Below are 25,506 nucleotides of genomic sequence, written 5' to 3'. Positions count from 1 at the left end.
ATGAGAAGGAGGGAATTCATCTAAAGAAGCTTTCAAACTGATTAGAAGAAAAGCAGCTCACCAAGAAAACGGTTTTCTACGAGATTTATTCTTGCAAAGGCAGGGTGTGGTTATGGTACTTTGTACTTTAAAAAAAAAAAAAAAAAAAGAAGCCGTTCTCCACGATTTTGTGCTCCTTTTTCTCAGTGGGATCGGAGATGCTGTGGGGGTGTGCTGGGGCTGCTTTACACCTCCAGCCTCTCGCTGGGCTGCGGGCAGCTTCCTCTGGCTTCCTGCTAATTGGCTTCACTGGTGGTTTCTCATTGTTCCTTGCTGATGACTCAGAGAACAGGAAAGAGATCTCCTGATTAGCAAAAAGCATAGCCACCAAACAGGTGCCTGCATTCTGCTCTAGCAAAGGACAAACCTCCTCAGTCTGGATTTCTTCTTAAGATTCTTATCTGCGAGTATGAGGCTCAAGAGGAATGGTTCATACACACTGATCGGGTAAGAAAGAACCTGCATCCTCTTTCAGATCTTGATCATTAAAACTGCACAAATACGGAAGCCTTGATTTTTTTCCTTCTAGCAATAGGATTTGTGAAATAACAACCAAGCATTCTGTTTCAAAAATAACAGAGGATCCCTGCATGTGAAATGTGTAGCTTATTTAGCTTGTGTTCTTTAGTGTGTTATTAGATGTGCTGTTGAGGAGTCTGTGTTTGACTGGGGGAAGGCTGGAGCTGCCTGTGTGTGAAAATGAGGTGCATCTCATCTCGCAGAGGAAAGGAAGCTCCAGCTCAGTAGAGCCATCAAAGCATTAGAAGCTGTGTGGTTCCTGAAGGGACGAGTGGTAATTATTTTAAGTGTTTGTCAGCAAGTAGCCCATGCTTTCGGTAAAAGCAAGGGTGACACTCATTAAATGTGATAGATACTCCTGTGATAGGGAATACAGGTACATTGGTTTTTAGTTTTGAGTGCTTAAAATTACTCCAAGACAACAATATGAGCTTTGTTTCTTAAAACTTCTCTCTGATAGCTGTTAAATCAGTAACAGAGGATGTACCATTCTTGTAAAGAACATAAGTAGATATTTCTTGTGTAAATAAACTGTAACAACTGAAACCAAAGACTTTTAAGGTGAAAACGCTTCTTTAATATAATTGCACTTGATTTTACTTACGCAGATGCTTTGTATGTCTTGAGATGATGTGGGTTTTATTCTTCAGCACAGCATACCAGAGCTGAAGAGAACTTGCACTTCCACATCGCTGTGTTAACTGTTAGTGCCTGGCGGTGACTTGGCAAATGAAGAAAGTTGTTAGTCCTGGAGTGTCATTTTCCTCTGCTGCTTTAAACCGTCTGTAATGAGTAAGCACGGTGATAAATGCTCCGTGGTGCAATTGGCTTAGTGCTTCATCCTCAAGAAGCCACGCTGTGTTCCAGAGCCTATCACGGAGGTCAGCACACAAGTACCTGATGCCCTGAAACTCACAACCTGTTGCACTGTTGTTTGGTGGCCTCTGCACAAGAGTGAGGGACAGATGTGCAAGCTGATCAGATTAGAATTGTTTGCTAATGGTGACCAGCCAGTCTGTGCTGATTTTGCATCGAGTAGCTTGCAGAAGGCCAGTTAGTGTGGCAAAGCAACAGTTCTTTATATGCTTAAACTTGATTTTTAAGAAAATAGAAGCAAATGTTAGGGTTTTTTTCAACAGTAGTCTAGATGCTAACATTTTCTATCTAACTATCTACCTTTTTTTTATAACTGTAGTAAGTTCCACTACCTGACTGCATGCAGACCTAATTAAAAGTTACCATCCTGCAGGATTTGGTTTTAAGCTGTAAGATGAGCCTGTCTCTTCTCAGTAGGACTGAATTTGTAGTAGAAAGAAGTTAAGCAATATATTGGTGTTGATGGTTTTTTTTATTATTATTTTGTTTTGGCACAGGTTTTTGACCCTCAGATTATCTGAGTTTAGAGAATCAGTTAAGAAATGTTTCTGAAATGCAAAATTTAGTTGATAGTATTTATGCAAAATGAGTTTCTTTAGGTTTTAGCTGCACCTGGGAAGCAGTCTTTAATTGATTTGAGGTTTATTAAAAATGAATGCATGCATGGTATAAAACTGGAATTAAATTGTGCAGGATCACCCTGTGCATCTGTTTTGCACCTTGTTCTAACTTGCAGGATGCTGCACAATCATTTCAAGGAATTTCACTTGTTGTGGCCCAGTGCATACCTGGCATTATGTTTTATGGCAATCATGTAACTGGAAGTGTTGTATTACAGCGAGTAAAAACCAGCAGCACCCAAATGTTTGCATGAAAAAAGAAGCTTCAACGGTGAGTTTGTGGGATGCTTCAGTATTATCTGATTCTAACATGCTGATGTGCTCTGCTCTATTAAACAGCAGATGCTGAGGAATGAATTTCTCTAATTAAAGAAATTCCTTTTATGTTTATCTCTTGCCTAGATAGTTTAATAATGCAAGGCAGTGCAAAAAAGTTCAAATACGTTTTCCTGTTCAGCCTCAGCTTTTGGCATGTCAGCAGAAAGGCTTGTTTTGATCTTTAGGGTTTTTGTTTGGGACAGCATGTTCCTCTTGCCAGGTGGAGCAGCACCCTGTCACACAGGTCACACCAGGTGACAGGAGCTCAGTGGTTTGGAATGCTGCAGGACAAATACAAGCTACTGCTGCAGCAGGTAGCTGCACATGGCAGGAACGTGGTTGTAGTGGGATTACTGTTCACAATACAGCACATAAGGGCTGCTGGCTTCTGTTACTGAAAGAAGGAAAAAAAAAGCAAGTATTTGGTATAGCCAAATGAGAGTAATTTGAAGTAATCAGCATGGCCAAAGATGAATTTCCCATGTGTACTGTGAATCAGACAAGGTAATTTTAAATTGCATGTTTAATAATGTTAAATGTCAAAAGTTGTGTTTTGTTCTACTCTGTCAAATGTGACCAGATTTGAGCTTTTCCTAGTTGCTAGGAAATACGATGCTTGTATTTTGGATGAGGCAAGCAAATGGATGTTTGATTGGAGAATCTCAGTCCCCAAGGAAAAGGGTTGTGTGAAAATTTGTGCATCTTTTGCAGTAAGGGTGTTCACTTCTCCAACTTTCCTCTCTACCAGATTTCTGAATGCATAACTATGAGATGTTGGAGAGGATCCAGAGGAGGGCCACAAAGATGATCGAAGGGCTGGAGCACCTTCCCTCTGAAGACAGGCTGAGAGAGCTGGGCTTGTCCAGCCTGAAGAAAAGAAGGCTGTGAGGAGGCCTCCTTGCAGCATTCAAGTATTTAAAAGGGGATTATAAAAAGGAGGGTAATCAACTCTTTACAAGAGTAGACAGTGTTAAGACAAAGGGGAAATGGATTTAAGCTCAAGGAGGGTTTAGATTTTTAAGCCCAAGAAGGTTTAGATTGGATGTGGGGGTTAAGTTCTTCACAGAGGGAGTGGAAAAGTGCTGGCACAAGCTGCCCAGAGAGGCTGTGGATGCCCTGTCCCTGGAGGTGTTCAAGGCAAGGTTGGATGGGGCCCTGGGCAGCCTGATCTAGATCCAGATATGGAGGTTGGTGGTGGCCCTGCCTATAGCAGGGGAGTTGGAACTTGATGATCCCTGAGATCCCTTCCAACCCAGGCCATTGTATGAAAGTGTGAAATGCTGTGTTTGCAGCCAGCTTTAGTGCCAGCACTGCTGAGAACTGCTTGCTTAAATTTATGGGTAGGTTTGCATTCAGCTTATAATATCAGGATCTGAGAAGTTACATAGCCTGGCATCTCCCTACCCCTGCACAGTGCTGTCTTGGCTCCTTCTGAAAATACTTTGAGTCTTCAAAAAAAAAAAATAAAAATCAGGATGAGAACAGAACCATGGAGATAATGCATTTATATCAGGACTGTGTCATCTTGAAGGTGACTGTTTATACAATGAATGTCAGAAATAACTGATGCCTTGAAACAAACTTGAATTGGACGGGAAAAAGTGTTTAGGAATATTGTACTCATTAATGGTGTTCAGCTGACTGATAAAATATTGTTGGCCCCAAGATCTGTTTCCTCTGCTCCGAGCCACTGATGTAAACTAACGACTCTTGATTTTGAGCCAACTACTGAAATTGAAAAAGAATTTATTTTTCTTGTATGCTCCCTTCTCATAATGACGCAAAACTAACCAGGGAGGAAAAAAAAAAAATCATCTTGTATTTCTTTTGCCCAAATATGTAGAAATAAGGACATAGTAAGTGTACTTCAGAAAACTTTTTTTAATAAAGCATCATTACAACTGCAGAAAAAGCAGTATTAAAGGACGTGACAAACAGTTTGTGAAAGACTGCTAAAATAGCTCATCTGACAAACAGAAGTAGTATGAACACCCAAATATCTGAGGAGAAGCAGCTGTTTGAGTTGTTTTACGAGCCTCCCAGACTACCACTGTTTCTACACTTAAAAAAGGGAATACTTAAGGGTAGTCATACAGACTTATCCTTGGAAAGCGCCGCAAACACTTTGTCAGCGTAAGGCCAAAAATGTGGATCAACCACCTCAGTTTTTGTTGAATTGGGAACTCATTTTTGGTGAGTCGTCTTTAGAATGTTGCATGATCAGCCACGACTCATGCTCCAGTCACTGCAGAGTTTGCTCTTCTACTTGCTGAAGTCAGGAGCGATTCTACTTGCATTGCAATAGCAAGTCAATGGCATACATCATCACCTTCAGAAAGGGGGCTGCTTTTACAAGCATTGTGGTTATTGCTTTTGTAAGTTGTCCTCTACTCCTCTGGCTGTTCTGGTAGCGTTTGTCCCGAAATGTAAGATTTATCACCTCATATGTTTTTCTTGGGATTTTTTTTTTTTTTGCATGTACAAGTGGGCAAAAGTAGTCAAAGCACATTTATTTTCATTAATGTATGCATAAAGATTTTAACTGTAGGCCTTATATGGTGAAAGTGTTATAAACTCAATGTTTCTAAATAGAAGATTTCATTAGAACTTGCATTGTGAGTCACTGTTGTTATATTAATAGAGCTGTTCCCAAATATGGATTTGGAACTGAGCCTTCTTTATGGTGAATGCTGCAGATGACCAAGGAAACTATACCTTGAAATAAAATGCAAAACAGTCTTAATGACCTCTTGATCAACCCGTTGTCTGGATTGGTGAAGCATGTGTAGTATAGACAGGTATTGTAATGCGGTTCTGGAATGGAAATACTTCATGTTAGATACTATAGCAGGAAAAATCGTTGGTTTTATGTGGAAAAAGCGTTTAAGGAGAAACAATCTCAAGCTACAGTATAGCAAGATACTCATTTTAATAATCATAGAATCAGAGGCTTGGGTTGGAAGGGGACCCTTAAGATCATCTAGTTCCAACCCCCTGCTGCAGGCAGGGACACCTCACTCTAGACCGGGCTGCTCAAAGCCCCATCCGGCCTGGCCTTGAACATCTCCAGGGAGTGGGCATCCACAGCCTCTCTGGGCAACCTGTTCCGGTGTCTCATCACTCTCAAAGCAAAGAATTTCTTCCTAATATCTAGTCTAAAGCTCCCCTCTTCCAGTTTAGAAGTTTCCCCTTGACCGTGTTGCTACATGCCCTATAAAAAGTCCCTGCCTAGCTTTCCTGTAGACCTTCTTCAAGTACTGGAAAGCCACTACAAGGTACCCCCAGAGCCTTCTCTTCTCCAGGCTGAGGAACCCCAGCTCTCTCAGCCTGTCCCCATAGGGGAGGTGCTCCACCCTCTGACCATCCTCGTGGCCCTCCTCTGGACCTGCTCCAACAGCTCCATGTCCTTCTGTTGGGGGCTCCAGAGCTGGATGCAGTACTTCAGGTGGGGTCTCACAAGAGTAGATTAGAGGAGCAGAATCATCTCACTTGAGGTGAACGGTCCTCATCAATTAGTTTCCTGCTGGTTGAAATATTTAGGTCTATTAATCTGTAGATGTGTCATTCCCATAGATTATCTGTGTGTAGCAACTAACACCTCTAGTACAGAAAGAAAAATTCAGTTCAGAGTACAGAACGTGCTCTCCCAGCTCTCATGTGTGTATTCTCCAACTTCTTTTTCCTGGTAGTGTATATACTAATTGGAAATGCCTCACCTTTTGATATAAAACAATGTTGTGGCACAAATTCAAGGAAGCTGTCATCCTTGTTTTTATACAGAATCTCAAGTTGTGATAAATGCTCGTGTTAGAATTTGAGCATTACAAAGAGGTTGTGACATTAACAACCTTGGGCCAGTACAGGATCCACAAAATACATAATTGACACTTAACCTTTAAAAAAGAAAAAAAAAATTGGCACCTTCCATATTTTCCTGACATTTCTTAATGAAAGTAAACAGCCTTGTAGAATCGTAGAATCTTTTAGTTGAAAGGGACCCTTAAAGGCTGGTCCAATTCCTCTGCAGTGAGCAGGGACACCTACAATAGATCGGGTGCTCAGATCCCTGTCCTGGCTGACCTTGAATGTCCCTCCAGGGACATGGCTTTCACCACCTCTCTGTGCAACCTATGCCAGTGCTTTACCACCCTCACTGTAAAAAAAAAACTTCCTTGTATCCAATCTAAACTTCCTTTCTTTTAGTTTGAAACAATCTCCCCATATCCTGTCACAACAGAGCCTGCTAAAGAGAATTGTAGAATCATAGAAAGACTTAGGTTGGAAGGGACCTCAAGGATCATGAATCTCCAACCCCCCTGCTGCAGGCTTGGCCACCAACCTCCATATCTCTAGTACTACAGCAGGCTGCACAGGGCCCCATCCAACCTGGCCTTGAGCACATCCAGGGACAGAGCAACCACAACCTCTCTGGGCAGCCTGTTCCAGCATCTCACCACTCTTGGTAAAAAACTTCCCCCAGTATCCAACCTAAATCTTCCCTCCCTCAACATAAAAACCATTTGCCCTTGTCCTGCCGTTGTCTATCTTTGTAAAGAGTTGAGAGTCTGTCTCCTTCCTTCTTACAGCCCTTTCCCCCTTTAGATACTGAAAAGCTACTGCTATCAGGTCTCCCCAGAGCCTTCTCTTCTGCAGGCTGCAGAGCCCCAGCTCTCTCAGCCTGTCCTGTTAGGAGAGGTGTTCCATCTAGGAACATAGGGCATGGTCAGGGCTTATAATGAAGGCAGTATGTACTTGCAGCAAGAAGCGTCCACTGAAAGTAGCCATATAATTTATCTATTCTACACCAGAACTATTAACATCTTTTATAGCCTATTAATAATAATTAGGGTCTGTAAATTAACTCCAAACTTTTATACTAGTTACTGTGTAATGCAGATCCAATAGCTTGAGCACAAAGGCAGTTTATTTCTGCTTTTTTCCTCTGAGATGCTCTAACTACTAGAGCTTTTAGCTGGGATATGAATGTGAGATTGTAATGAACAAATGTGTTTAATATAGCCATTTTAATAGCTTTTTCAGTGAATTCAAGCTTTCCCCTACAATACAATGGGAGCTTGTTTCCCTCCTTTAAATGCTGTCAAACCATACCTGCTCTAATGATGATGTAAGTTGAGGTTTCTGTACTCCATAGCTATATTGAGATTTTTTTCAAGTATGGTCTGCTCCAAAGCTAAGAAAGAAAACCAAAGCAAATCTTGGTAATCGCTTTTTTTTTTTAAATCTTTCAGTCCCAAAGCTCTGTCCTGCCAGCTATGCTGGATGAAACATCATTCATCTCACTTTACTGCTAGCTCAGCTAAAGGAAAATGTGGATTCTTTATGATGTGTGGGAGAGAGCAGCAGCAATGCTAAGGGATGCTAAAGATGAAGCATATGCATTGGCAGGAGAGATTGTAATGCTGAATGTTAGGTAGCTGACAGCATCACACTGTCATTGCATGTGTCAGTTTTTATTGGCTTGGAGCTTTATTTAATTTCATGGCAGTCTTAAAGCTGCATTACTCCAAAGAGATGAGCTCATTCTTTTTGCAGACAAGTCTTTGCTTTCCTAGTCAGTTTTAATTGTAAGTGTATTCTTGATATAGTAACATCGGAGTTTTCTGAGGGGAACTGAGTCTTTTTGTTATCATCACTTGATTTTTGTGGAGCTTGTGAGAAAGCTTTTGTAGTGATTGGTGCTTAGAGAGAAAGAGAAACTTTCCTTTACTCGCCTTTAAAGAGAAACTACCACATTTAAATATTTTTATCAAGGTTAAGTGCTGTTTTCTGTAATAATCTCAGTATTCTCACAGTACGTAAGATTACTTAAAAATATCTTTCAGCTCTGAAAAAAAAACCTGTCTGATCTCAATGAACAAAAAGTGAAGCAGCTGTTCAGCAACTGAAAGAAATTAGATGCTTCTTTTTTTGCAGGTTCATTCCGTCTTTTGGCTAATGTTAATTGATTTCTTAGTGGTTGGAATATGCTTTTTGAGGGAAATTGACTCTCATCCATGCTAAGCAGATTGAACGCTTGGTGCTTTATGTGAAGGTAGATAACTTACTGAACTTAATGTGTGTGATGCTGTAGCTGAGGAGAGAGAGCTTCAGAGGAGGTCAGCTGGAGATGAGAGCTGTGTCTTAGTTTGCACAGCTCAAGAAATACCAAGGCCTGTGGAGGTACCAAGCAAAAGCTGTAGAACTTTGCTTTTATGTTAACCAAGTCACCAAGGGAGCATTTCTTTTGCTGGTGCTGATTGTAGTGACCACGTATTTTATGAGGGACCTTTCTCTTTGTGTTCCAGAACATGGTATTAAAAAACACTATTTGCTGGACCCAGAGAGTGGTGGTAAATGGAGTCACATCCAGCTGGTGACCAGTCACAAGTGGAGTTCCTTAGGAGTCAGTGCTGGGGCCTGTTCTGTTCAATATCTTTATTGACAACCTGGATGAGGGCATTGAGTGCACACTCAGTAAGTTTGCGGATGACACCAGGGTGGGAAGGAAGTGTCCATCTGCCTGGGGGTAGGAAGGCCCTACAGAGGGAGCTGGACAAGCTGGATAGCTGGGCAGAGGCCAATTAGATGGAGTTCAACAAGTTCAAGTGCTGGGTCCTGCACTTTGGTCACAACAACCCCAAGCAATACCACAGGTTTTGGGCAGAGTGACTGGAAGGATGTGTAGATGAAATAGTCCTGGGGGTGTTGATTGATGCTCAGCTGAATGTGAACCAGCACTGTGTCCAGGCGGCCAAGAGGGCCGATGGCATCCTGGCTTGTATCAGAAGTAAAATTGCCAGCGGGAACAGGGCGGTGATCATCCCTCTGTATTTAGCACTGGTGTATTTAGCACTCATTCCAAGAAAGACATTGAGGCCCTGGAGTTTGTCCAGAGAAGGGCAATGAAGCTGGTGAGGGGTCTGGAGCACAGGCATTATGAAGAGAAGCTGAAGGAGCTGGGATTGTTCAGTCTGGAGAAGAGGAGGCTCAGGGCTGACCTTATTGCTCTGTGTAACTACCTGAAAGGAAGTTGCAGCAAGGCAGGAGTCAGCCTCTTCTCCCATGTAGCTAGCAATAGGACTAGAGTAAATGGCCAGGGAAGGTTCAGGTTGGACGTTAAGAAGCGTTTCTTCTCTGAGAGAGTGGTGAGACGCTCGTGTGGGCTGCCCAGAGAGGTGGTGGAGTCACCATCCCTGGAGGTGTTCAAGAAATGTTTAGATGTTGTACTGAGGCACGTGGTTTAGTGGGAAATACTGGTGATATGTGGACAATTGGATTGGATGATCTTAGAGGTTCTTTCCAACTTTGGTGATTCTAGGTCTGTAGCACCTCCTTCATGGAAGAGTTTTGTTTCCTTCCTGTCATCCATCACAGCAGGGATTGATAGATGAATATATGGAAGGTTTGTAGGCTTAGAGAAGTTCTCGTGACCTGAAAGTTATCTTTGGGCAGGTTTATGTAGCTATATTCAAGCTCCGAGGTATGAAATGCCTTCTGGAGAAGACCATGAACTCTGAAACTAACACCAGTGTCCTTCTGAAGGTGACATGGAAGCCAAGAGTAGTGCAGGATTGTTCCACGCATGACCCTGTGCTGTGATGCCAGATGTGGTTGCTGAGCTGGGAGTGGTTTGTTTCTTGCAGAGCTTGCCTGCCCCAAATTCCTGACCGGTCCCCTTTGTAGTGTGAGAACTGACTGCGATGCTCCTTCTCGCTGTCTTTACAAGGATCAAGAGACAGAGAAGGTAGGCAGCAAAGGCAAAGAACAAAGCAGGAGAGCTTGCTGTCTGCAGATAAGCTGAAAAGCTTGCTGGGTTTGAAACCCCCTGGAATGGGTGGAGGGCTGGGGATTCTGGTGTGAGGTGAAGGGAGAGGAACTGACAGGAGACATTAGACTACACTAACATGGTGCTGCGTGTGTGCTGACATAGGCTGAAACTCATGGTGTGACTGCTTTTGTGGAGGATCTGCTTTTGTGGGCATCTGTAAACTTGTGCTTGGGGCACATGCTGGAGAAGAGAAAAAGAAAATTGAAACCATTTTGAGAGATTCTGATTAATTGCAGACTGTGAATGTGAGAGTTGTTCTTATAGGCAGCATGAACCATCAGCAATGGATTCTGAGCACATTTTTCATATTATTTACTTTGCCAGATAACCAAACAATTTGGGACCTAATCGTCTAAGAATTATTGTTTTACCCACACCGTTCTGTCTCTGTGTGATAAAAAAAACTTTTGAAGCTCTAAACCTAAAATGAATTTAGAATGTATTACAAAAATTGATCTGCTGTAAGCTTCTGCATTTTAAAAGTAGGATAGGATGTCCTGTGAAAGACAGGCAAACTAAGGGTGCTGTGTTCTAAGTAGTCACAGATGATAGGCAGTCGTGGTCATATTTCAGTGTCTTCTGTGTCATCTGCAGCTGTTCCCACGGGTTCAACAGGAAGAATTTTTTCCTAAGCTGTTTTTCTTTCTGGGATGGCTGTGCTGTTTTTACATGAAGAGTCTAACCTGAAAACTCTGGTAAAAATAAATGATTGTGTGCATTTATAGGTAAGACTGTATGAAATACGAATATACTTGAAAATAACATTGCTGGGGTAGGTAAACACCAGTGAGCCTGGCCATCCTGTTGCTTACCTTACAATAATTACTGCTCTGCATTTGAAGAACAAATGTCAATGTTGCCAAACTCCACCTTTTTCCTGCCCTGTCTGTATGTGGGAGAGCCTTTATAAGAATTATTTCCTGTTTCCCAGACGAGGGAGGGGAAAAAAACGCTTTTCCTCCTTGTTCTGAAAAACAAAAGCCAGGCGGTGATTGCATACCCCCATCAGCTGCTCCTGGGGCAGCCTGAAAGCGAGTGTGCAAACAGCTGAAGGCTGCAGCCAGTTCCTGACTTCAACCTTTGCCAAAGCGATACACAATCTGTCTCATGGGGATTTACCCTGTGAGCTTTCTGCGAGAGAAACAGTACCAGAGGTGATTAAAAAGGAGCTGGACGTATCTTTTTATTATATCACTTTGACACAGTCTGTGAAGCATAGAAGAACTTATAAAATACCTTCCCACTTGCTTCTTTTTGCAGAACATCATCCCGTGTTTGCAGTTGCATGGATTGTTTTGGTCAGAGGTTGTTAAGCTTCGCAGATGTGAGCGTTGCGAGGCACAGAGGAGGGAGTTGTGGGGAGGAGCACAGCGTGTCACAGCCTTTTCTAAGTGCAGGGTAATCCGTTCATAACAGCAGTAAAACGTGCGGGAAGGGATGGGGGCAGAAAGACTTCTCTTTTGACTTGGAGGGTTGGGTGTCTCACCTTCGTACTTTCCTTGTAAAGAAAGCCATTTGCTGTCTTTGGGAGAATTTTGTAGGCATTAAAGCAATACTGAGAAGCAGTAGCGTCGCAATGCTCAGGTGTTTTTTTGCCTATAGAGTAGGCAAACATCAATGGCTGTTAGAGATAGTTATGAATTAGTGACAGCTCTCCTAACAGTTTCTCAAAGGCTGAAAGTAAGGTTAGTCTGTTCTCCTGTAAGCATGTGTTGAAATACAGCAGTGTAATTTCAACGTAGGTCTATTTGTGTCAGAGGATTTAAAGTTCATAAATTGTTTCTTTATGAGTATATTTTGTATCACCCTTAGGACAGTAATTCTCTGTTCACTCAAAATAGATACTTCAAGCTTCCTACGTGCCAACCTTCAGACAGAAAGAAAACCAAGCCTGAGCATTGTTATCACTTGGAGTGCTCTTTCATTTGCTGACTTGGAGCAAGGGTGATGCTTCTCATCAGAAAACTGCAGTGCTGGGAGCAGATCAGTGCTAGCTGGTCTGCTGTGCTTCCCCAGCTGTTCTGATGCCAGAGTGTGCTGAGCAGCTCCTCTTGGATTGCCTTCTTCAGTTCCAGTCTCCTATTGCTCCAAGTATTTTCCTGTGTTTGGGAACAGTTTTGACTACCTTCTACAGTGGCATTTAACACAATATCCTTGCAGCATGGAACGATGGATATCAAGAAGCCGTGTGTAATTTTTCTTTTTAGTCTTATCGCTCTTGTTTGTGGGAACTGATACAGTGATGCATGTTGAGAATTGTCTTTTGTTTGCAAGCACATGTGAAGCTATTAGCATAAGCATGCAGTTGGACGCTATAGCAGCAGACCTCCACTGATAGAGGACTGTCCCTGGGCTGTATCTGCTGTTTCTCTGACACAGCCAATGACACCCCACAGTAAACTGATTCACATTGTTAAACTAGCAGGAAATCGATGGTATTGAAGATGTATCCAGTTGATGTGAGCAGTAAATGGGAGCAGTGTTCCTCTATCTAAAGATGCTTCACTGAGTTTCAGATGATCCTAATGAGCATTTTGCTTTGATAGACTTCTGAAGTACACCTGAGATAGATCACTGACCTTTCTTTATTGACCACGTAAGGACAATTTAAGTACTAGTTTACTGTAACTTCATTTTTAGAGATTTGTGTTTAGAAGTTATATGAAGTGTGTGAATGTCAGCCCAAATTGGTTTCTCAGTATTCATTCAGACAATTCGTGAACAACTATGCAGCTTTTGGATTCTCCAGTATTTATATTGCACAGAGCAGATGTTAGTTGCTTTCATCGCGATGCAAGGCTGTTTCTGAAAGGTTACACAAGTAGAACAAATGCCAAGCTGCTGATCTGTTTCTCATTGCCAATCTGTTTTTTCCTAATCAGCAATCTGCTAAGAGAGGTTGTGGTACAAGAGCAGATGCATACTGTACAGGAAGACAATCTGGTTTCCTTTGTTGCGTGGTGGGAGAGCAGGGCCTTTCAAGTTCTTATGGCTGTGATTATCTGGAGGAGTGGAAATGAGGCAGTAAATGAAGCCCTGAAGTGGGCAAACAGCAGCTTTCGCTATGCGAGAGCTATCAGGTGTTGAAGCTGGGAAACTTGTACAAGCTCTGACTTGCATAATGGCAATCTATTACACCTTTTGTCTCTCATCCATCAAGTAACCCAACAAACCTTGAAGTACATGGAGGGTGTTTCTGGTGAGGGTGGGAAATGTTCTTTAGGAAGATCAGGAATGGATGTGCTTTTCAAAGTTATACATGTTCAAAGTAGCATCGTTCCAGTGAGACAAGGACAGTGTTGAGGGATGAGGGGCACAGTGTGTGTTGGTTGGTTCTTTGCTGCTGTTGTAGTGCTGCCTTGTAAAGGATGTGAGAATGCATTTGCTCCATGAGTCTGAGGAGGGGGTAGGGAGAGAGCAGGCAGCAGAGCTGGGCTGAGCAGCTTTCGGTGCTAATGGCCATATTAACAGATGATAAGGCACACTCAAGTTTTAGGCCAGATCATCTTCCACCTTTCCCTTCTCCCTCAGGTCAGATAGTCTGGCTTGAATCAATACTGCTTTTGCTCAAGGGTGTTCAATGATTGCAGCGGAACCAAGCAGTGGTAAAGAGGTAATGTTATGTGAAAGAGGATGTAACACATCACCTTATACTCTTTGTTTCTTACAACCTGATTTTGAATGAACACTGCACACTTTTTCCCCCACCTTTATGATTATGAATGAGGAAGTGAAGAAAGTGAATTACAGAAAAAAGCAGTTTATTTATCTCAAGTCTTTTAATCAAAGGTAGAGCAACCTATGTGGGATGACATGATCTTAATTGTTTCCAATCTTATTAAATATTTACAAACCAAGGGTGACCTCCCATTTATAGCTCTTCTGTCTGGAAAATGAAAGTAAATTGATGGTTTTATAGATGTCTGTCTGTGTTCAAGAGTGTACTAGTGTTTTTCCCAGTGCCATAGGATGTAAGTATCCTCTGGATTTGTAAATGTTAGAAACTTAAATGTTTTAATTTTGTAGCAGTATTAAATGAAGTAGTGTCCCTTTAATCTGTTGGGGAATGAAGACCCAGATAAGGTTCTGTGTGCTTGTTCATCCCTCTTGAAATTTTAAAGAATATCTCCATATCTTTTGATCGGGTGCACTTAAGTTGTCTTGAGCAGGCACATGGATCCTTCCGTATTAGAAAGATGGAAAAGAGCTGTGGTATTTAAAGACTGGGAAAAAATTCTAATATGAGGCATAAGGAGAAAGTCAAGAGATGAATATGGTATTTAGCTGATAAACTTAATAAAAAAAAAAATAGGAGAATGTGTTGATTTCGCAAGGAGAGTAACAAATGTGATCGGAAACATAAATGGATGTTTAAGCCAGGAGGTTTCAAATATTCAGAGGATGTGCATTTTAACAATGGATGTGATCAACTATTAAAATGAATCACTGAATATTGCTTTCTCCATCCCTGTCAGATGTACCAGTTAAAAGCAGATGGTCTTCTGAAAGGTTTGCACTAGCTAATGAATCCTGAGGTTCATTCCAGGGATAGAAATGGAAGGCAGACGAGAACTGGAGGCTTCTTGTGGCTCCAAAGCCTACCAAGCTGGTTATCATGGCGTGCTGGCACGTAGCGTATCCAAGCACTTTGCCTCTGGAGGCTGCTTCTGTGACTCGCTCAGAATTGTCCCTGCTTCCCCCTGGGCCCCTGAAATGAGTTACAGAGATGTTCTATCCAGGGCAGCTGCCTTGTCTCTGCTGCTATCTTCTGTGCTTTCCCAGGCAGAAGGTAGGTGGCTACATCTTCCCCTTCACGTGCTGAGTGTTGTTTGTGCAATCCCAGTAAAGCAGGCTCTTCTGGGAAGTGTCAGGTGAGTACTGTGGTGCAAAGCCCAACCAGAGGAAATGCGTGACTCATGCAAGGCGTTACCTGTGTGCGTTTTGTCTGTGCTCCAGATGTCTTCTGGCATTTGGTCGGGGTGTGAAGAAGACATCTGAGTGTACACCTGCACTGGAAGAAAGTCAGGTGTGTAGTTACAGGCAAAATAGATATTTTTGTTTTCTCTTAGCCAGTCCGGTGTGCTTCACATGGACAAGGCAGAGGCATGGGTGAAGGGTGAATTTTATAACCTGTGCAAAGCGCAGATTTCATAGGAAATGCTGTGTCTACTGTGGCAGCCACTCTTTGCTTGTGTGCTGTATTTGTATAGTCAGAGTATCTTCTTGGATCAAAAAAGGCATGTTTGCATTGTGAAATAATTAGAACAAGCTACAGAGACTGTAGGGAGGGGAAACAACTATTTAGTTTGTCTACAAGGTTAAAAGAGATGAAGTCAACTCCAGGAAGGGGTGTGTGGTGCTGGCTGTAGCTACCTGATAGATCTCATCTCTATTTAAGTTTTGAGATAAATATTGCATATTTTGACTGCCTTTAAAAACATTGGCCCCTAACAAGCCTTTATTAGTGGAGACAAAGCAATAATCATATGAGGCAAAATACAAAAGGAGCTGCGTTATCAGCATGTTGCTACAACTGAGTCTGTGCCAATTTATTCTTTCCTTAGCTGGCTGTCTAAAAGGCAATATTTTATCTGAGGAGATGAGGTCCTCCAGGAACCAATGAATCCTCAAATGGTGTGAAGCAACGTCTTGTACTGTCTTTTGGTGTTAGAAGCTATAACCATCTCTGGACCTTCTGTAACCATCCCTATACCTTCTATTCTGTGCTCAGCAGAGCAAAAAGGTTTTGCAGTCTGCAGCACCAAGCATATTTGAGAGGCCTGGGGTTAGGGGCATGAGTGTCCAGCACTGTTAAGTTGATGTACAGCAGAGCTTCACTGATCCATGGTATTTTTTGTTTCTGTACTGTATTTTGGCATGCACTCAAGTAGTGAATGGATGCAGATATAGGTTTCAGTTTGGCCTCTCACTAGTTTCTTTACAAACTTGGTCATGTCCAAAGGCAAGCAGGAAGATATCTGGTTAGCAGTTATATGGGTAGAGCACTGCTAGCAGTGTAGATGTAGGCAGCCTGCAAGTATGCATATGAAAGCTCACATATGCGAAGACGGCAAAGCGTAGTTTATGGAATAAAATAACTTCATTATTTTCAGAAGCAGCAGTAGCAACATGTTTTGAGTATTTTCTGGTTGAAAGCTACAACTATAGTTTCTTTGACAAAAGAGGGTTCTTTTTAAAACCTGAATTTAGTTGGCCATGTGTTCGTTGTATCGGTGTAGAACATGCATTGCAAAGCAAGAGGGGATGTAGAGCCAAAATACCTTGTCATCATCCCTAGCCTTTTGAGGAAGGTGCATCATGTTAATTGTGATTTTCAAGTAGGTTCAGGTCCTTAGTTTAACATTGAACTTGAACCCACAGATAAGTTCTTTTGAAGCAGCTCAGTGTTATGTACATATCTATCAGCCTGGTTGGATTGGGAAGACTGGAACTTCATCTTTAGCTGCATGTTTGCTTGTTTAGATTTAATGCTGAACATGTAGGAGAGCAATTGCAACCATAGTTTATATTCTGTATTTTGCCATCCTCTAGTCAAAGAATTGAAAAACTGAATTTTGAAGTATTATCAAATGGAGCGCAAATCTATACCAAAGTTAGCTTTTGGGTGCTGAATTCCTTGCTGTCTGTCCTGTGTTGTCTCTTATTGTGCTGCTGCTCAGATGTGCTCAACCTGAGCTGGCTGACTGATAGAGGTGTGTGCGAGGAAAGTGGTACAGGACTGCATCAGTTTAGAAGAACTCTGCATGTTTCAGACTAACCAACATGTGGGAGAGCTTGCAAAATTTAGATGATATCTTCAGAAATCCATTACATTTTGTTCCCAGTGCCTTTGGTTAACTTGCACAAAGTACCAGTGGTAGTTTCCTTTTCAGCTGAATGCACATCTAGAAGTGAATTATTTTTCTGGAGTTGTAAGGATGTTTTGGAATTGATGCCAGTTTTACTCTTGCTTTGCAATCTCACCTTACAGAAAGTTAAGGCAATGGTTGTAAAAAGAAAGGAAGAAGAAATGCTAAGAAAGCTGATGCAGAAAGCTCAATATGCGTTTAAATACGCTAACAAAAATAAAACTACTGAAATAGAAAGATAACTGTTCCTTTCCTGAAGTAAAAACAGTGAAAAGATTGGTGCCGCCCGTGTGTGTGTGTGTTTATGTAATGTGGGAAAAATTTTCTACAAAACTAAGAATAGTGGCTGAATGTTTGTCTGCTTAGCATCATCCTAGCAATGATGCAATTCTCAGCAAGACGTACTATAATGGTCCAGGGAAGTTGCTATTTGCATAGTGGAACACAATGTTTTTCCCTAGTTTCAAGTCATTTTTAGAGCCAAATGTCAGAACAGGTTCACGTACTGTACAGGAGTGTATTTGTCTGCTGCATAGAATGCACCTTCAATGTGCTGAAACAGCTCAAGGTGGAGGATGAATGCACAGTGTTTGCTTTCACCTCCCCTCTAAGGAACCTAGAGAAGTACTGAAATACTTGAGATAATGTGCATCACTTGATTGTGGATAAAATGACAAGCATTTCTCTCTGCCCCAGAGTGGGACTTGAATATTGTCTTTGACAGCTCAAAGGAATTACTGGATGTTTTAAGAAAACTGGAGTTCTCCTTCCCTTCTGTTGTCACAAAGTCTTTCTTTTGTCACTTGCCTGCAGTAATACTTCAATTTCAGGGCCTTTTTCTAGTTAAAAGTAATTTTCATCAGACAAAAAAAAAAAAAAAGAAATCACCAAAAAAGCCATACGCAACAAGCTTAAACAGATGGCTGTGCTGCATTCATGGCAGTTGTATCCTTCAGGAGCTGAATGGGAATCACAGTATGTGATGTTATTGCTCATTTATAATTTGGAAGATACTTCTATTGTAAGTAGGCAGTCTCACGTCCTCTCTAAGTTTCCAGGAGGACTTTCTTAACTAAAGATATTCTGATCCAAAAAAGGAAGTTTCTGATGGTTTGAAATAATATAATGCCCTTAACTACTTGAATTATTTTTGTATGGAGAAGTGATTTTTTTTTTTTTTTTCCTCCCATATATCTTACCTTTTTTGGATGTTCTTTGATATACCACTAGCATGATCTCACTCAGTGGCTGGCTTAACTTTCTCTTGGAGAAATATTTGGAAATGAGTGTAATAGAAAAACAATGATGCTACCAATACTTGCTTTTTAGTCCACCAGTTCCTTATTGAACCCATGAGCTTCCAGCATATGTTAGTGTGGTGCCTGAACATTGAAATGAGTATGCAGTAGCCTTGGCCCTCAGGTGTGTTATCCTGCCATGCTATGCCTGCCCTGAATTTCCAGAAGGGCTTTATATCAAGATAATCTGCTCACAGTAACGTTTGTGAAGTGCTTGAGGCTTTATACCAGCTTGTCACCTGCCTCAGGAATCTGAACTATTGCAGTTTTTCAGCTGAGTACTTCACGGTGTTCGGGTGGCAGAAGCTGTTGCTGGCCTCCTCTAGCTCTGCTGTGCTGGGATCATGAAATCAAATTAGCTAGGATTCAGCATAAGCATTTGGAGCTGTATGTGGAGTGCAAACATGTGCTAATCTGGGTGTGAACAGAGTTAATTCTGTGCCTTCTGGATTGTGCTTTTTAGTAGTAGCTAAGGAGTTATCCTGTAAGCTCCAGGAATCGCAGTGAACAGTTTCTCCTGTTCAATCTCGCATAATGTAAGCTGTGTGCTTCATATTTTATAAGGCATGCCTGGAGAAAAACCTCCTAGAATAAATTTCACGCTTATTTCCTGAATTGTTTTTTTCCCAGTGCTGTCATCTGAATGTGACATTACTAGATAAAATCATTTGCTGTACTGAAAAGGAGCCGTTCTTAGCACCAAGAAGGAAAGAAACTTACATTTCCTTAGCAGCTCACCATCAGTATGGGAAAACTCGTTAAGTTAATTCCCAGCATCTCCCCTTTTTCCTTCTGTGCCCTTCCCACTCAAGCATAGATAGTTCTGACCAATAACCGTGCTGACACAGATACACTCCTTTCCTGTGCTGATTACACCTTCTACTCCTTAGTCTGGAGTTCTCTGCCAATTTGCAATTAAGGTTTTGTTTTTAGTGCCATATTTACCATAAGGCTGTGAAAATAGTAGTTGTGTTGTAAAACTTACAGGGAGGCTTCTGTATGTGTGTAGTAAGTAGCTCTGAATGTGTTAACTATCCCCAGGGAGAATATCTAAGCCAAGTTTTAGAGGTTTTTCTTCTGTAGGAAACTGAAGGTCCAGCATATTCAGGGCAGAGAAGGAGTGGAACAGGAGTCTTTCATTTTAGCTTTTCTTTATTGAATGCCCATTGCACTCATCTTTCTCTGGAGCACAGATTAAAGCTTCAAAATTAGTGAAAGAAAATGAAGTGAACAGTGAAATTAAGGATGAAACTCTCGTTATCTATAGGAAGGAAGCAGTAGTGACTACCATGTTATAAATGAAGCCCATCACCCTTCCACAGTATGCTGTAAGCACCTCATACAGCCTACCAACAGGTACTGTTTTATAAGACTTCTGCCTCTGACTTCATCTGTGAGGTGCGTGTCAAAAGACAGCTTTAAGGGCAACCAGAATGACAAATGCATTGGCCAGTGGCACGCCTTCACTTGTTTGTGTTTCCTTCTCTTCTACCCCCTACTGAAAGAAAAAGATTTCCTTCTCTGAGACAGATTTTGCCTGGCACTTGCCTCCAGTGTCACCCAGAGTTATTGCTAGGCTTTTGCCTTGCAGACTGCATCTGTTTGGAAGGTAGTTTTGTCAGTGTGATAGATTGGAGCTGTTTATCTGCAAATATTTTCCACTTCATTTTTCCTTTATACAGTCATGCCAAGCATATTGACTCACAAACTAGTAGGAGGAAAGCTGTCTCTTATGGTTGTATCATTGTGGTGTTGTTTTTGGAATGAACTGTGTAACAAAGGTACAGGATAGGGACTGCTTCACGCATCAGCGACATGGGGTGCTATGCAATGGGCTGCATCAGCTTAGTACAGAAAGCTGAGAACATTCCCTGATGAAAACACTGAAACTTCAGGCAGAATGCACTTACCTTGAGACTTGCCCAGGGTTGACATATTTAAATTTTACAAATAAATTGTTTTTATAACAAGGTTAAGTTTTTCAGTGATGTTCCAGCCCACGGTCTGGACTTGCTGTGATAGGACATGTCACCGACTTGGATTCTGCTTGCTCCAACCTTACCTGGAAGAGCTGCTCAGGAATTGTGTCCTGGTGGTGTCTTTAACAGAGTGGCCCCAGTCACTCGGGGGGGGGGGGCTAATTCAGGAGGGCTGGCTGGAATGTAGAAGATAAAAATCCACCCTGTCCTTTATCTTGCATCACGTCTCCACTGTGTGGTCTGAGCACGAGCATCGCATTCTTTCTTAATAGCTCTTGGGACCTTGTTCGGTGCTGGCAAAGCTGGATGTCTCCTGCTGAGCTGCTGTTAATGCTGCTCCCTTCAACGCTTTCATGTCTTCAGCTCTCATCTTTGTATGCTTCTTAATGAACCTGGGTAAACTTGATGGCTGAAGGGATTTCAGAACAATAGGTGTGCCTACACGTGTGCCAGAAATACAATGCCCATGAGATCATGGTTTCCCTGTTTGGTACATACTTTTTTTAATAGTTGCATTTCTGTTGATCTGAGCCCTCTGTTCTTCTTGTTTTGTGCATCCTTTCCAAAATGCCACCATATAAACTTGTGGTGGTTCCTGGTGAAGCTTTACCATTACTTTGAGGTGTTCGGTGTTCTTGCTGCAGCGGTTGAATTTCCTCAGATTAGAGATTAGGTGAGAATATCGTGTGCCATTTTTCCTCTCTGCCTATTGCAGGAAAAATCCCCACACCATTGTCAAGGCCAAAGGTGGTGTTTGCAGAATGAGAGACACAGACTTGCCTTGTTACCAGAGCTGTCAGTAAAGCAGCAGGTGTAGGCACCATGGCACTTCTAAATGTGCTTCTCTTAAGCTCAATCTGTTATGCACAAGCTTTCTGAACTGTGTGTGGCCGCTGTGATAAGGCAGCACTGTGTGGTCAGGAAGAGCCATTTCTCATGCTGTTATCTCAAGAATGGAGCTGAAGGTACACCCTCGAAATCTTGTCCTATTTCCCTTCTGCTATGACCACCTCCAAACTACTTTTGAAACTGAGTTGATACGGATTTTGGACAGGAGGCAGACTGAAATCGATGTCTGTGTGTGTACAGAGCAGAGCTTCTCGTGCTGTTTTTGCTGCTATGAGAGGATTACAGAGCAGAGAGCAAATGTAATCTTGGTATAAATATTGCTTACTTAGAGGATAGCATGTTTTCATTGGTAATTTTGAGTGGTTCCAGAGTACTGGGGATGCAAGGTAAGTGGGTAGAGTGCTTGGCTGTGTATTAGCAAGACATACTGAAGTCCAACAGAAGGACTAATTAGCTAGCAATGTTGAAACACTATGTCATGCAGGAACACACAATATATTTCACTTTAATTTAAAACAGGACTTTACAATCTGACATTAGAAAGCCTCATTTGTTATATATAGTGCTGAAGAAAGAAGCTTCAAACAAAAAAAAAGGCTGATTTCTCCCCCGCCCCCAACATTGTTTGCCTGTCTGGGTTGATGCAATGTGCTTTCTTTTCAGGCCAGCCCTCTGGATACTAATATACATCATTGTGGTGGCTGCTTTACGCTTAATTTTTATGGAAGCCTAAAAGGGGCGAATAAATATATAATTGTGCAACTGTTGCTTATAAAATCACGTTAAATACAAAACGTCATTCATAACATTTCTAAATACCACTCCTTGACTTGGTCGTCAGCTCAGGCTTTAACAACAGGAAGTTTGAGTGGCGTTGACCACAAAGATCTCTCTTTCTGGTCCTGACAGCGTTGGGGATGGGTGCAGAAAACTTCCCGTGGGTGCGTGTGTGCTGTGAGCATGTGTATTCATGTGTAAATGGTGGGAAACGTCTGCTCTGCCCCCCCTGTTCTGCGCTCTTGTTGTGTGTCCATAGCAGCTCACCAGGGCTGGATGGCGGTGCTGCTGTTACGCTGTTGAAGCAGCTGGTACCCACAGGTGTTTCTGGTAACATGTTCCTTTTGTGATTTTAGTGTACTCTGGGTGATCTTTGAAGCCTGGGTGGTGGGCAGGGGGTGTCTAGGAAGCTCTTTGCTGCTGCAGAAGCCTGACTTGTATCTAGGTCTGGGCCCAGCAGTTGCTATGGGCAGGGGTGTTGAGGAAGGAAATGAAAAAGCAGCTACTGATGAATGTAAATAGCCAGAATATTGGGTAGCTTTAAGACACACCCTTGAGGAAATGTAGATATGCTCCCTTTGGAAGATGTGTACATAGAGATCATACCAGTGGTTGCGTCTGAGTAAATGCACTGATTTTAGATAGAGTATTGCTCTTTCTGGATAGTGGCTTTCAAGTAAACCTATTTCTGTCTGCACGTATGCTCTGAATCCTGCTGAAAAGTCAGAATCCATGCTGCACGTGTTTTAAATTACTGTATGTTGATGCCTTATAAACAAAGCATATGTGCTTAAGTTGTGCTTCCTACACTAACCTTGTTTAATTTGTACTGTTTTGAAGCATTTAAAATTGGCTTTGAGATTCTGGGTTTCCCCACAACTTGTTTAAAGTCTATCAATACAACAGATCCCAAAAGGGGTACCTCTTGAATGGAGGAGCTGATAGGTGGAGGAAGGGCTAGGAAGGGGATATATGGAAAGTATCTGTTCTTTGCAGAAGGCAGGAAAGCAGAGAAGTGGGTCATTTATCTAGGTCAAAGTGAGAAGATAGCAGCTTTAAAAACTTGCTTTCAGTTGGTCTTTTGGTCCTAATGGCAGAGCATCTGTCCCTGAACTCGGGCCCCCATGTGAGATCATTACAGCTCCACCTCTGCAGCGTGTGCTCAGCCCGCAGTCACAGAGGCCAGCGTTCCCAGTACAGCACCACAGGGCTGTATTTATTTTGGTTTGACCTCTGGATTTTTCTTTAATTTACTTTGGAGAGACAGGCTTTCATTAAAACTTAAGCTGCTTTATGTCACAGGTTTGTTTTTAGGATGGTTTTTTTCACAGACAGAATTCTCTTTGTGCAGATTTCACTGGAGACCAAAAAGGTGGCAGCTTCCCTCTTGGCAGGTGTTCTCCCCCTGTATGCCAGCACCGTTGCCTTCTGTGTTACCGTGACAAGCTGGTGTTGCTGTGGGAGAAGATTGGGTGGGCACTGGATTTTTCAAAGATTGGATAATCTTCTGTCTTCCTTGAGAGCTGTTGGAGAGGTCCAGAGGAGGGCCACGAAGACATTGGGGACTGGAGCACCTCCCCTGTGAAGACAGGCTGAGGGAGCTGGGCTTGTTCAGCCTGGAGAAAAGAAGGCTGCGGGGTGACCTCATTGCAGCCTTTCAGTACCTAAAGGGGGCCTACAAACAGGAGGGGAATTAACTCTTTGAAAGGGTAGATAACTGCAGGACAAGGGGAAATGGTTTTAAGTTGAGGGAGGGAAGATTTAGGTTGGATGTCAGGGGGAAGTTCTTTACAGAGAGTGGTGAGGTGCCGGAACAGGCTGCCCACAGAGGTTGTGGATGCCCCGTCCCTACAGGTGTTCAAGGCCAGATTGGATGGGGCCCTGGGCAGCCTGGTCTAGTATTAAATGGGGAGGTTGGTGGCCCTGCCTGTGGTAGGGGGGTTGGAGATTCATGATCTTTGAGGTTCCTTCCAACCATGGCTGTTCTGTGATTCTGTGAAGCTCAGGATCGTGGAGTGGAAAGCTGAGCTTTGTTCTCTGAGCTTCAGGCTTCCTGTGCTTATCAGTGAAGCCATTAAAACCTGCCTTAGATAGGCCACTTGGGCAGTGGGAATGAACATACCTCCTTCGTGGGGGCACAGACACTTGGCCTGCACGTGTGACTGAAAGGCAGCAAAGTACTGCTGCCTGTGTTGGTGCTTTGGGACAGAGTAGCACCTATTTCTCCAAGTTGCATCATGTGGCTGTAGTTTGGCCTTGTGCAAGCAGCAGCTGTGCTCCTGGCTGAGCTGAGCAAGCAGAGCTGATGCTGGGCTGCTGATGGCAGTAATGGCATTGTGTGCGCTGCACTTAATTGGAGGCATCTGTTGGTCTTCTGCTTACAGGTGGTGCCAGTTCAGCAAATGAACAGAACTGTTCCAGGGCATTTGGTGTTGCAGGTGTATGTAGTGGCAAAGCCCACGGTGCGCCGTAAACTTGGCTGGACAACTTCAGATATTTCGCAGTCAGCAATGGAATCCTGCTTGTCTCTCCATGCAGTTCTCTTTTCTTACTCGTCTCCTTGGACAAGAGACAGCTATGAGGCAGTGATTTTCCTCCCCATGGCTGGGGAGAGGGATGGAGATGACCTCCAAGGTCACAGAATGACCAGGGTTGGAAAAGACCTACAAGCTCATTCAGTCCAACCATCCACCAATCACCAATAGTTCTCACTAAACCACAAAATCAAAATCTTCCTTGAACACCGCCAGGGTCGCTGAGTCCACCACCTCGCGGCAAGCGTACGACTGCCGCTGGAGTGTCACCGCGGACCTCTGGGCCGAGGCAGCGGCTGGGGAGGCGGAGCGGGGCGGGTCGGGCGGAGCAGCCGCCCATTGGCGGGGGCGGGCGGGGCGGGCGGCGCGACCGGGGTGAGCGGCGAGAGGCCGCGGCGTGCCGAGCCGTGCCGCGCGGCGCCCCGCTCCGCCGGACCATGGTCGGGGATCAGTGCAGCCTGCCCGCCGAACGGCCCGTCCTCGCGCAGAGCCCCAAGGCCGGACTGAGCTGCAAGATGGTGCTGCAGGCGGTGGGCAAGGTGCTGCGGTAAGGAGGGCTCGGCGGCCGCGGGGAGGAGGAAAGGCGGCGGGAGGCGTGCGCCGCACGTTGTGGGGTCAAGGTGCCGCTCCGCCGGGTCCTGCGAGGCGGCCGGGCTGGAAGTTGGAGTGGCGGTAGCCGCTCGCGTGGAGACGCGTGTCCGCCTGTAGCGCCGCGCGCCGGGGCTGCCGCTGCTCCCCGAGAGCCGCAAGCAGGCGGCGTAGGACCTGGTTCTCCCGGCTAAGGCGTCTGAACGAGGCTCCGCACGTGCTTTGGCATGTCTGGTGCAGGAATGTCGTGTAAGACGAGGGGAAAAAATTGCTCATGCGGCTCGGGAATTTTGTGAACAGTGAGACGTGTGTGACTGCCGAGACCAAAACCAGACTCTTTGGCAGAGGACAGAGCGCAGTAATATGATTCGGAGGAGTGCAAACCCGTCCTGGTTTGCAGGGAAAAACGTCA

The 25,506-nt window shown here is 43.4% G+C and overlaps 1 protein-coding gene across 2 annotated transcripts in view; it reads left to right on the top strand.

Moving 5' to 3' along the window:
- The first annotated feature begins 364 nt into the window (after positions 1–364).
- The window catches only part of MOB2 (MOB kinase activator 2), a 53,433-nt gene continuing 28,291 nt past the window's right edge, over positions 365–25,506 (top strand). The window contains exon 1 of one of the 2 annotated variants that reach the window (XM_042884478.1): positions 365–486. In XM_042884478.1, coding sequence (XP_042740412.1) covers positions 449–486 — 38 coding nt within the window. In that variant the 5' untranslated portion in view covers positions 365–448. Of the gene's footprint in view, positions 487–24,912; positions 25,054–25,506 lie in introns of those variants that run through there. The other variant, XM_042884477.1, reaches the window with a different exon arrangement.

Source organism: Lagopus leucura, unplaced genomic scaffold (genome assembly GCF_019238085.1).
Source record: "Lagopus leucura isolate 7727_CA_CO unplaced genomic scaffold, USGS_WTPT01 Super-Scaffold_100044, whole genome shotgun sequence".
In the NCBI taxonomy this organism is placed as follows: Eukaryota; Metazoa; Chordata; class Aves; order Galliformes; family Phasianidae; genus Lagopus; species Lagopus leucura.
Note: the sequence above shows the minus strand (reverse complement) of the source record. Positions and strands in the feature narration are given on the sequence as shown.